Raw genomic sequence first — 12,747 nt, 5'->3', positions numbered from 1 at the left:
GCCTGTTTTCTTCCAAGTATGAGTTCTGTAAGGGGTTTTTTTCCTTAGGCAAAAATATAATAAAGAGTTTGTTTAATTCTTATCATACTTCACAGGTCCGGGTAAACTCACTAGTGTGCTTAGGCAAGATTTTGGAGTACTTGGATAAATGGTTTGTGCTTGATGATATTTTGCCCTTCCTACAACAAATTCCATCCAAGGAACCTGCAGTGCTAATGGGAATTTTAGGTAATTAATACTTTCAACTTTCTCCTCTTTTGTGCTTTGATGTTGTAAATATGAAAGCTTTCTATATTATCATTGATAATGTTTACATAGGGTATCGCTAAAATGACTGCTAAAACCTTCCTGTAAGTATGCCCCTGTTCAGTTACCTTATGTATTGCGGGTGCTTCCGAACACTAGTACATGTATTTGTAGTCTTCAAGGCCCAATGCAGTTCTGAGTACTCATTGCAGTTCTTGGGCTGTGACACTTTCATGGACTGTATGGTCCATGCAGCCAGAGAGGCTGTTTTCCTCAAAAGAGTATATGGTCTGTCTTCTTTCAGACGCTGCTGGAGGTTTTAAGATGTTACTATTGCCTTCTCTTACCACCCTTGCATTGTACACAAATCTACTGCTCTTCACTGCAGGTTTTGTTAGACTCATTTGGTTGGACATGTAAGCAAACATGGCTGCCTTTGCACTGAAATAGAGCATAGTCTGGGTGAGGTTTCACAAAATAGTTGACAAACCCTAATGGCTTGTTACTTCTGGAAGGGGAAGCCTCACTCCCAGTTGTGCTTTCCTTGTGCCACTCTGGTGCTTGCCTAACTCAGGATGTGTGATTTTAACAACTGGAATGGGCTCAAGGAATGACCAGAATCACTGCCAAGAGGTGTGACTACGTGGCCAAGTCTGGAAGACAGTGGCCATTTCTCTTACTGACAACAAAGTAGTAGGCAGAAGACCATTTGTAACAACAAGCTGAGCTGTACTGGCAGCAGCCCCCATTAAACACTGTAATAATATGTGATGGTAGCATTATTTTGATTTGCTCAAAATCAGCAAGACGGCATCTCTCAGTACAAATTTAAAGCTGCCCGTTTCCCTTAATCCTTGCAGCTTTGACTTGTATTTGCTGTCTGAGAATGAGGGACGGTATATCTTTTACTTCAGTTGTATTACTCCTGAATTCTATGTGGATACAGTGGATAAGTGAACCGTAATTTGGAAATGATGGGCTGAAATCAATTTTATATACTTGGGCTACTTTGTTCACACCGTTTACTAAACAATTTTTGCTATTTTGATGTTTTATGTCAGGTATTTACAAATGTACATTTACTCATAAGAAGTTGGGAATTACCAAAGAACAGCTTGCAGGAAAAGTATTGCCCCATCTGATTCCTCTTAGTATTGAGAACAATCTTAATCTCAATCAGGTAGGAACATGACTATGTTGCATGCTTTTACTTGATAAATTGTCAGAAAATAGATTTAAACTGTTGTCAGAGAAAAATTCATACACTACTGTATGTTTCTGTCTGTTGTAAAAGCAAACAAACAAAACCAAAAAACCTGCCAGTATTACTGTATTTGCGTGTTTAAAGCTTGATATTTTTCAGTGGATTTAACTTATCTAGTATAAAATTTCAAAATTAATACTATCACCTTCCAAATATCCTGCAAAAGCAGTTAGCCACTAACATAATTACAATGCAGATTAAAAGCTAAAGTACAACTTAATGTTTCTTCCCTTGCTCTTGTTTGTAAATGTTGCAGATAATGTAGGAATGCAATCATAAGAATTTTTTTGAAAATTAATCTGGTAATATTCATCTGTGGTTTTTTTGTCTGGGTTGCCCCACTGTTTGGGGTTTTTTTTGCAATACATACTTTTCACTGTTTTGGGTATACACTCTGCTTGTAGTTGGGTATCTAATGAATGATATGAAGGTGGATTATAAATTATTTTAAAATGTGCAGTTTATCTGAGACTGTGTATTGTAAGTTTTATGAGATATTGCCTTTTAAGTTATACATGTCTGAATTCCATCACTGCAAAATCCAGACTTCTTGTATATTTCTTTTACAGTTCAATTCTTTTATTTGTGTTATAAAAGATATGCTTAATAGATTGGAGGCAGAACATAAAACAAAACTGGAGCAACTTCATGTCATGCAAGAGCAACAGAAGTAAGTGTTTATTTACATGTGTATTAGGGAAGGAACAAGTGAGCAGAGATAAATTTCAGTTAATTTTTTAGCAAATGAGAGAAAACTCTAGCCATAGCAATAAAAAATCTAGGTAATTCTTACTTCAGTAGTTGAGAATTACCTCAGATAAGCACGGTTGTCAGCTAAGATTTATTAGTCCTAGAATGATAATAATATTGTGATGTCAATGGTATTATAGAATAAAATCCTTTACTTTTATACAGTTCAGTCACTGTTTATTATTTTGAGTCAATAATTTTTAATTAATTCATTAAATGTAAAACTTCATACTGAGCTCCACTAGTACAGTTTAAGTCTTGCTTCTGTATGCTAAGTTGCTTTTCTGTAGTTATTGAGAACATTCACCATACTGGAGAAACATAAACATTGCAGCCTTTTAGAAGGCAGTGATACTTGAAGATATTTAGAGCTATTTTATGGAGTCTGATACGAGGTGAGATTTCTGAGTCAAATTAACTTGGGCTACCCAAAGTCTGTGTCACCCCATTCAGAAGGAGGAACTAAGACTGTGTGAAATGATCATTAGGAAATCTTTACAATTTAGAATATTAACATTTTCCAGTCTCCTACGGGCATTCTGTAAAAATGGTAGTGCTCTCATAATGCAATTTTTTGGTATTATTTAAATGCAGAAGAATAATCTGCATTGCTGAGTTAGTGTTGTGGATGTGACTGCAAAGTTACCTTTTTGTAAAATGTATACTCTGCATTATATAGATCTTTGGATATTGCTAACCAAATGAGCGTGTCTGAAGAGGCAAGATCTAGTAGTACAAGTAATCAGGTAAGCAACAATATTTTATTGCGTTACATATAGAAATTTGAAATTTAAAATTACTTAGTCAATATTTATGTTATGTTAAATTAGAACATTTCAAATAACTAAGTTTTGTTTCTTTGAACTTAAACAGATTGACAAGGTGTTTAATACTAGTGGAACTGACCTTCTAACTAGTGCATCTGATAGTAAAGAGAATGAGATGTCATCAAAACAGAAAAAGGTGTGTTTTACTTTGTTTTGGAATCCTGTTACATCTGTCTGTTTAATACAAGGCTGATACTGTTGCGTAAAAAGAGTATGTGTAAATATTTACCATATTTAAAGCTTTAAAAGAAAAACTAACTGCTTTTGTGTAGCACAGCACCATACATAGTCACGTGTGAAGGTCCACTGGAAAATGTTCAAATCATATCCTTGAATTTCTGTGAAAGCCTTTGCTTGAAAATAGCTTTGCACAAAGTAGGCAGCATTAGGATTATAAATTTTTGGTCATTTTCTTTCTCCTTAATTATAGATTTCAATGAAACTGAAACTTCAGCAGTGGATTTAGATAGGAAAATCAAAATAGGCAACTTTATGATAAAATCACAAACAGAGAAGATACTAAGATGAAGAATTTCATGTAGTAGCAGAGACTAACATTTACCTTACAATTCAAAGTTAAGTGAAAATGAACAGTCAATATGGGGATGAATACAAAAAGCAAAGAAAAAGCATGACATGACAGAGAATATTAAACATAAGTATAAACTATTGTAAAATTCTTTTCATACTATTAGTTATGTAAATGGCTCCCCAGAATCTATACATTTTATCATTTCCATTTCTAGTTATCTGAACCCTCTCACTAATTTTAGACTAAGGCGGAATGATTTTATGATTTTATCCTTCATCGTTAACGAAAGTAGAGTTAAAATCCTGAAAAGCCTCTTAAGCAATCTTAGAATAAAATTCCCTTTCCAACTCCATGGTCAGTTGTAGTTCTGTATCAAGTGCCAGTTGGTAACCATGAAAAAACAAAAACTGTGAAGAACACTTTTTCTTATGTCCAACATTAAGAAGACAAAGCTAAAATAGTTTTGTTGTGATGCCTCTTTATTTGACATCTGCTCAAATTTCTCATTATGCTACTTAATACTGTATTTATTTGCTTTAAGTACTTTTTAGCAATATGATAAATCTTATAATAGATTTTGTGCTTATCCACTTTCCCTTTTGTGAAATAATATGTGTTGTTCTACCACATATTATTGAAATGGCAGTGCTATTTATGAAATAAAAATATCAATGTAAGAATACCCATTCTGTGCAACTTAGTGTCAGTACTTTCCCTTTTAAAGGCATCACTTACACTTGAAGAGAAGCAAAAGTTAGCTAAAGAACAAGAACAGGCACAGAAACTGAAAAGCCAGCAACCTCTCAAGCCACAAGCAACTGCAATAACACCTCCAGTGAAGCAGGTGAGAAAGAACAAACTACTGCAGTGTTTCCATTGGAGCTGTGGTGCTTTTTCCTTTCAAGTCTGTATGCATTTAGCATGTTTTTCTCCTGTGAGTCACCTTTATTTTCACTAGTAGTACAATGGCACAGCTGAGAAAAACTAAAATAAATTTTAATCTGCCTTCCATTTGCATCATTAGCAATATTTCCCACTTTTTAAATTGCAGGAGTTTCCAAAGGAATAATTATTATTGGAAGGCCATTGTTCTAGATAAGGAAAAAGCACATATTAAAAAAGGGTTTTGCTCTGAAGAGTTCATTAACTAAATATATAAAGGGCTTGGGGATACAAATGGGGCATGTAAGCAAATGTCACAGTAGTACTTAGTGTATTGTCTTAGCTGTCAAATTAAAGCTGCATAACGATTAGTTCTAAGTAGCAAAGAATGAAAATGACCTAATTGCTTTTGTGTATAATTACATTTCATGCCCAATTCCATGCATTAAATTCTAATTTCTGAAAAATGAATGCCAATTCTGCAGGAGCGATGATAAAGACTGCTCATGTTTGTACAGGAAAAGCGTTTAACTGCATTTTATGTATTTTGCAGACAAAAGACTTGACAGATACCTTGATAGATAATATGTCATCTTTGACTAGCCATTCTATCAACAAAGCTAAAGTTGCATCTTCAAACAGCTTCTCTTCTGTCCCTTCTATGGGTGTTGGAATGGGATTTTCATCACCTATTGACAGCACAAAGAGAAATATAACAAATGGACTAAATCCAACTATGGGTTTTCAGACTGCTGGATTCAGTATGGGAGCTGGTCCCACCACTCAGAATTTCTTCAGTGGTCCAAGTGCAACAGGAACAACCAAGATGAACATTGTACCAACTGCCAATATGCCAAATTACAGTCCTATGAATGCTGCATCTGCGATGTCTCCACTGACGCAACAAAACAGACCCCCAGATATGTCTGCTTTAGATAATCTTTTTGGTCCTCAAAAACCCAAAGTTAGTATGAAACAGTTGGCTCAACAGAAATCAAGCCAGTGGGTTAATCAGTTTGTACCCCCACAAGGGTCCCCAAGTGCGAGCAGTTCAGTCTTGGGACCTCAGATGAACATGATAGGACAGCCTGGCTTTGGTATACAGGGTAATCCTTTCTTTGCTCCTCAGAACTTTGCACAACCGGCGAACACAATGACAAACAGCAGCTCAGCTAGTAATGACTTAAAAGATCTTTTTGGGTAAAATGTTTTCTTCTTTCAAAGATCGATGAAATTTGGATCATGGGTAAGCTGATTAACATCTTTTTTTGATTAGTAAAAGCATGACTTGGGGAAACTTTCAGCCCAGCAGAGTAAAGGCTTTTGCACTGGAAAAAAGACTTGATTTTGCATTCACCTGGTACTGCAGTGGAATTGCGTAAGTGCAAAGTCATCTTACATGCTAAAGATTTCCTGTCTCTTTACCGAACATCAGAGCACTGAAGGTAGGATGCATATACTCAATCAAAAAAGGAGCAGCTAAGTATTTCAAAATTATTCAGAAGTGCACTCAATCAACTTCTATGAAATTTCCTACAAACTTTTGTTTCTTAAATTGAACAAAAATGCTTAGGGGGTAATAACACTAGTGAACGCAATCCTGCAGGCCAGTCCTTTCAGTGTTCGCTAAATTCTTACTGATGATTTGTGTTGCATGAATTTGGTACAAACTGTCATTTTGCCATATGACAGTTTGCAAAAAGTAAATTCTTAAGCCGCCTCAAGAAGTTTTGTTAGCCATGTTACATAGAAAGATCTTTAACCAGTAACTGTGTAAGAGGCTAAGAAGAGAAAGTATTTTGTATCTCTTCTCTTATAAGGTGATTAAGGTGGTAGTAAACTACGAGAAGATTCAGGAGGCATAAGAAGTTTTTTTAAAATTTGGTGCAAGTTTGGGACAGAGTAAGAACACTGCTCCAATGGTCATGCTGTTTTACAACCTGTTTTATAATGCCAGATCCTTGTTACCAGCCCCACAGCAAAAGCAACATACCACTTAAGCAGGATTTTAAAATACTTGTGGTGACTTGATCACATCTATTATATATTCCAGTGTTTTGGCTAATTTGATACTGCTTCTAACTGGTGTGAAAAAAGACTATGAGTAGTTATGGAACCTCCTAAAAAGAATGTTCTCTGTAAAATTCAGATGTTGACTGCCCCAACTGTGTAACTAAGCAGTTCAGTGTAAATAAACATACACTGTTTAGTTACACAGAAATATCTTGAATTACTTCATAGTTTTTGGCTCCGTTGAGAAGATGGAAAAGGATTGCCTCATGCAAGTTGCACATGGTTGTGTGAAAAAGCAGACTGCCGTAAATTGCCTTGACTAGAATAAACTATTTAATTTTAGTTTTGTTTTAACTTACGTCCTTATGAAGGATAGATTAATATGAAGCAAGTTCTCAATTACAGATTTGTAAGCTCTAGAATATATGGTAAATACACAGGTATTTCAGATCCTTTTTATTGTATTACTCCAAATTTAATAAAGCTCTCCAGAAAACCAAACAGTGGTTTCTACTACTTCCCAGAAGGTGTATGTTCAGCTTGCCCATGATAGAATCTGCTCTGTCAGATACTACTGTTGGGTTTTAACTTTTTCTTTCCTAGGAATTTCAAGAGCTTTCTTACGTACTATTTTGAAGACTATAGCTGGCTATTTTGAGAAGGAAAGAACTAGTTACCTTTTTTATGGAAAGCCTACATGCTTTATTTTTCAAAGCCTTTCACTGAAGAAATTGTTCTTTCATTTGCTGCTTAAGAAACCAAAGGGCCTTATGCTGTAAATGTGACTTGTATTTTGTTATATTTCCCCGGTTCTAAGCGGTAATAGCGTTAAGCGTATTTCTTAAAGAATTGTTTATGTATTATAGCTGCTGCCTTAGTCCTATTACTTTAAAGTACCTGGGACCAGTGAAATTGTGGTTTAGAAAACAATACCTAACACATTGTGATGCTTATGTGCTGTTAATATTCAGGGCAAACATTGTAGGTTATGTTAAGATATCTGTGTAAACTTAAGACAATACTAGAACTGTTAAACTGTTCAAGTTCATTTACAGTTACTAGTACTCTATACTCTCAATCACACTAATGTCTTCTTTCGTGTCAACTTTTGAAAGCTACATTTTGTTAGGATAACTTAAGGCAAGCCTTTGAAGAATTACTTGAATCTGTATTCCTCTAAATTATGTGGAAATACAAAAAATAGCATCTCTTAGGACTCTACAATGTATTAAATTAATACATCCGTGGTAAAGGCAGTCTTAAATGTCAGTGTCCTGATCTGGGGTTTCAGTCCCTGATCCCCCTGGACTGGGGGCTTTTCAGAACTGGATATTAATTTAACCTATTGGAGGGAAAACTAAATGAAAAAAATTGATCAGATTTTATATGGTAGACATTCTAAACTGCGGGGGTTGGGGTATGTGCTTTTGGCATGGGCTATCTGAGAATATTATCTCATTTGTAAGAACTAAGTCAAAAAAATCCTGCAAGTTCAAATTAAGAGAGGCTTTTCTATGCAGTGGTAATGTGATGGAATAAGATCTTTATCTGGCTCAAGTAATACGATTTCTTTTTCTACTTATATTTGAGAACATAATTTTGATTTCTCTTGTTTGCTGCAATTTTCAGAATGACGAGAGTAGAAGAATAACGACAAAGAAAACTGAAAAGGGTGCTGATGAAAGTTATAACAAAATTTTCTAGTTATTTAAAAATAAAAAAGAAGAAATAACTTCAGTTAAAATGAGAAGGTCAAATCCTTCTTCCTTGTAGATGCTTCCTGCTTAGTGTGTCAGGAAACTGGCTGTGTGTGAAGTTCCCTAATTATTTCTTCTTAACTTAAAGGAAAGAGGAGTTGCAAGAGCTAAGTCACCCTAAGGCCATGTGCCACTTGGCTCCTGCTACAACAGTTTTTCTTTAGGAAGCCTTGTCCAGCTCTCTCTCCACTTACAAGTCATCGTTGTGAGGCCCTGCAAGAGGCTGGAAGACTCATGTTGTGGCCAGAGTGAATAGCATGGTTTGAGAGCAACAGGGGTACTTCACACCCAAGTTGTTGTTTGCGAAAGAGTGAGAGGAAGGGACGATGTTACAAAATGTGGGCATTCCAGGGACCTTCTGTTTCTGGACTTGGATGGAGAGCGGCGTTATATCTAACGTGGCCTGAAGCAGAGGGACTGCCTAGCCCTAATGCAAAACAAAATGGAGAACGCAGGTTTGAAATTGGTATCTGATTAAGAAATTGAAAATTCTGTTACTGAAAAAGTAACCTAAGTTCTTTTTACAATGCCTTGAACAATACTATAAATTACACAAAATTTCTGCCCTTTGCAGTCAACCTAATTTAAAGGAAAAAATGTGGAAGCCTGGCAGGTCATATCACCGCCTTACAGCCTCCACCCTGTGCACCTTCTGTGCTCACCCACTGCGAGCAGATCTTCATTCCACTGTGGAAATGAGAGCTGGGTCTGGGCTGGACTGCCTAGCCCACCTGGTTTACTTCACATTCATTTGTAAAGGAGAGGTAAAGAGAAGGGAGTAAGTTCCTATTCTTTAATTGGTTTATCTATATTATGTTTGCTACAGAAGGAGAAAAGAAGAGAAGTGGAATTAGCTGCATCTTAAGTATAAGCATCAGTTGTGCTTTGGCTGCTCTGGTGTTTGCTAAATGAATGTGACTGCACCAAGACAGCGGTGTTTTCCATGTTAGGACTGTTGGTTCCATTTGGTTTTAAGTATGAAAGTCTCTGAAGCATTCTCTGCAAACTCAGTCTTGGAAAACAGACTAATCTTGCTAGATAGAAGGAATGTATTAAAGAGGCTTGAAAAACCTTCTCTGCTGGGTCTGATGGAGAGGAACCTTGAAACTACTGACTTACAGATTAGATTAGGAGCCCCTAGGTCTGCCTCTCTCAAGAGGAGAGAAACAGGGAGTGAAATGGCACAAGTGTCATTTCAAGGAGGGAGGAGGGAGCAGATTTTCTGTTCCTTTTTATCACACCAGTGGTGTGAATAAGGGACAGAACAGCCTGTGGAACCTGCTCATGCAGGAGGACAGCAGTACCAGAGGAGTCTTTTGAAAGGTAAAGGAGCCCACCAATTATTTGGGAGATGGGGAGAGAAATTTTACTGGGAACATGGGTAGAATGCCCTAGTTTGTTTTAAGGAAGATACTATGTCTTCCTCTCTCAATGGTGATGTGAATTAGAAAATTGTGGAGAAGTTGTGGCCTTACAGGTCTGCACAGATGCTGAGTACCCCAAGTAAAAGGCTGAATTTTTGGATGTATAGGTGCACAACATTTCAAGCCTTATTATTTAAAACTTTCCTTTTCTGTTAAGTTTTGTCTTTTTAGCAGCACCTGATTCACATTTATGTGGAACTTTAACAAATACCCCAATGGCCTTTTAAAGTAAGAAAAATATTTGTTAACTTTTGTATTATATCCCCTGTTATAATGTTATCTATGTCTGTAGATAGATAAGTAAGTGTGTGTATAGATTACGGGATTTTTAGATTTTTCAGTTCAATTGCACCAAAAGAGCAATGAATAAATGAGAAGTTAGATTTGAGTCAAATTCCACAAGGCTTCCATACAGGCTAACAATTATATGATACTTTTGTTGTCTATTATAAATTTACATGCTTGGTCTGCCTACACCTATGTGAATTGAGCAGAAAAGGAAAGTTTTTAAAACAAGTTTATGAACACTGGATCTCTCATTGCAGATGAAGTTTTTGGACTTTAGAGTGAACTTTGTTTATTGATTAGGAGTTTTTTATTGGGGGTGGGTGGGATAGCGCTGATTTGTGCCATTTCCAATGAAAGAAATGTGGGGAGGGGGAGTACAGAAAAAATACCCTGTTGTATATGTGACCCTTTTTTGTTCTTTGTTAAGAGATATGCTGCATTTTATATACTCATTGTGAACTATTACTCTGAAATAGCTGTGAGGGAAACCTGTCTGGAGAACTTCAGGTGAGTTAGCTGATTTTCAAGTGAGGTTCTGCCTTGTACCGTACTTTCCACTAGGTTTTGACTGCTTTACAAGGAGATTACACAAGGCAGTAAAACCTTGGATTCATACACCAAATCCCCTTGCCTTCCAGGCCTCACATTTGTATCAACAGAACAAATAAGCCCCTGAAATTGTATTGTCTTTAAGTTCTCTGAAACAGTTCTAACTGCTGTACAGATTTCTGAGATGAAGTTGTAAATCAAAATGTGTTATAGTGAACTCAGGCCTTGTGCAAAATATTTAATACTTGTTTATTTGTCTAATCGTACAGTCTCTGTACTAGTGGCAGTTTTATGTTTTGATTGTAAAATATTAAAATTCTCATGAGATTTATAAAGTGATGTTACTGTAGTGTCAGCTGTGATTCATAAATAGAACTGTCATAGCATGGCATTAGTGTATATCCGGTTTATTGGACAGCTCTTCAAAACCAAATTTATTCTTCTATCAGCTTTTAGATCAGTTACTTAAAAAATATGTAAAAGGTACAGTGACAGTTTTGAGAAATTCATATCACTTTGTACTCTGAATGAGGTTGCCTATAGAAATAAATGAACTTTTTGTATTTTCATGTTGGAAGATATTTTTATTTAAAATTTCCGTAAAATCAACTTATGTAGAAAACTTTGTCACTGTATATTTTGTTTGAAATGCATTTTATCCCACGTAATTTTGAGCTCATTTCTTAGAGTGGTTGCTGTCCAGACATTTGTAAAATGTGATCACATATTGCCTTCATGCAAAGAATAAAAGTCCTGGGGAAAAACTGACGCACTAGATGTCTCTAAAATTAGCATTTACTTTTCCTGAAAGCACACTAAGCCCGTGTCAGAATCTGGGGTTCTGATGCCCCACAGTGATCTCAGTTTATATTTTCACTGCTCGTTTACCCAGAAACCAGCCCTTTCTCTAAACCTGGGTTTCAAGATACACTGCTTTGTCAGGCTTGGAGTTTGCCAGCACTCTGAAGGAAGCTAGTTCTCAGCTTTTTGTCTGGTATAAATTGATCAAGTATGAGACATCTGAGGTCTGATCTGCTTAGAAGCATCATTGTTGGCTGGACATGGTATGGGAGGAGAGAGTGAAGGAAGAGATGGATTAGGTGGAAGTGGAAAGGCAGCGTCAGGTGGCTCCGATGCCCTGTTCATTCTCATTTGCTGAGGATGACAGCATCCCCATTCCTCCCACAGCTGTATCCGCAAGGCAGTGCAGCCTTGTAACGTGCCAGCTTTCAGTCAGCAGCAGCAGAAGGTAAGAGTGAGCTTTCAGTACGGTGGAGACATACTTGATGGCACCGTGCCGAGAAAATGCCTGCCTTAAATTGCTCCGCGGATCCCAGTCCTGATCTGACTGGAATGTCCTTCGCCGCGGTAATGTTCTCTCTGTCCCCTCCGTTTCTGGACATTGGTAGGATCTGTAACTGTTACCTGTTTCCTAAGCAGGAAAGTCTCAAGTGCTGAAATCCAGGTGTTCTGGATTGGTTTGTTGTGGCTTAAAATTGCCAATGTCATAAACTCATGAATTAGATAACCTAAGACTGGAGATGTTTGCAGTTGATTGTTCTTTGCCTGGAATACTTTGATATTGGCAGCTAATTGTCTCTGCTTTGTCACTTAAATATCTCTAGTCCCCTCTTTAGGTATGTCATACACTGGAGCTTTGGGTTAATCCTTTTGATATCAGTGTAGAGCTGTGTTTCCCTATCAAGTTTGCAGTTGTGAGGAATGCGGCTCAGTTGGTGTAGGAAATGAGCCGTTTGTGAGGAGTTACGCAAAAAAATGGTTCATTCGATGTTCTCTTCCTGTTGCCGGGCAGAAACGCGCTTGTCCTGCATCTCAGAAGCTGCCTGCGCTCGTGTCACCGGCTGGAGACCGCTGCAGTTGCTCGGTAGATTGGAAAACTGGCTCTTAGGGTGACGGGGTGGGTTCCAATTTGTTGTGCCGAACTTACAAACCAGGAATTCGGAAATAAACTCCTACCCATGCACAAACCCCAGAGCAGCTAAATAAATACTAGTTATTCAAGCTCTAAAATAATTTACTAAGTATTCTAGGCATAAATTTTAGAGTTAAACTATAAACTTAAAAAAAAAAATCTTTCCTTTTTTCTTCTAGGACGCCTGCCTATGAACAATATTATTACGGCTCTAGAGCAGTTTCTTACTGCAAATTAAGGCAATCGTGGATGTGGAGCAACTTGGAACTTAGAAATAATAGA

The 12,747-nt window shown here is 36.9% G+C and overlaps 1 protein-coding gene across 3 annotated transcripts in view; it reads left to right on the top strand.

The window, feature by feature from the left end:
• The window catches only part of SCYL2 (SCY1 like pseudokinase 2), a 40,424-nt gene extending 29,124 nt beyond the window's left edge, over positions 1-11,300 (top strand). For all 3 annotated transcript variants that reach the window (XM_030002898.2, XM_030002897.2, XM_030002899.2), the window contains 7 exons: positions 96-228; positions 1,308-1,426; positions 2,080-2,180; positions 2,940-3,006; positions 3,134-3,223; positions 4,344-4,463; positions 5,055-11,300. In XM_030002898.2, coding sequence (XP_029858758.1) covers positions 96-228; positions 1,308-1,426; positions 2,080-2,180; positions 2,940-3,006; positions 3,134-3,223; positions 4,344-4,463; positions 5,055-5,705 — 1,281 coding nt within the window. In that variant the 3' untranslated portion in view covers positions 5,706-11,300. The remainder of the gene's footprint in view (positions 1-95; positions 229-1,307; positions 1,427-2,079; positions 2,181-2,939; positions 3,007-3,133; positions 3,224-4,343; positions 4,464-5,054) is intronic.
• Positions 11,301-12,747: the final 1,447 nt, after the last annotated feature.

The sequence above is a fragment of the Aquila chrysaetos genome, chromosome 26 (assembly GCF_900496995.4).
Source record: "Aquila chrysaetos chrysaetos chromosome 26, bAquChr1.4, whole genome shotgun sequence".
NCBI classification, from domain to species: Eukaryota; Metazoa; Chordata; class Aves; order Accipitriformes; family Accipitridae; genus Aquila; species Aquila chrysaetos.
This window is presented reverse-complemented; position numbering and strand designations above follow the sequence as displayed.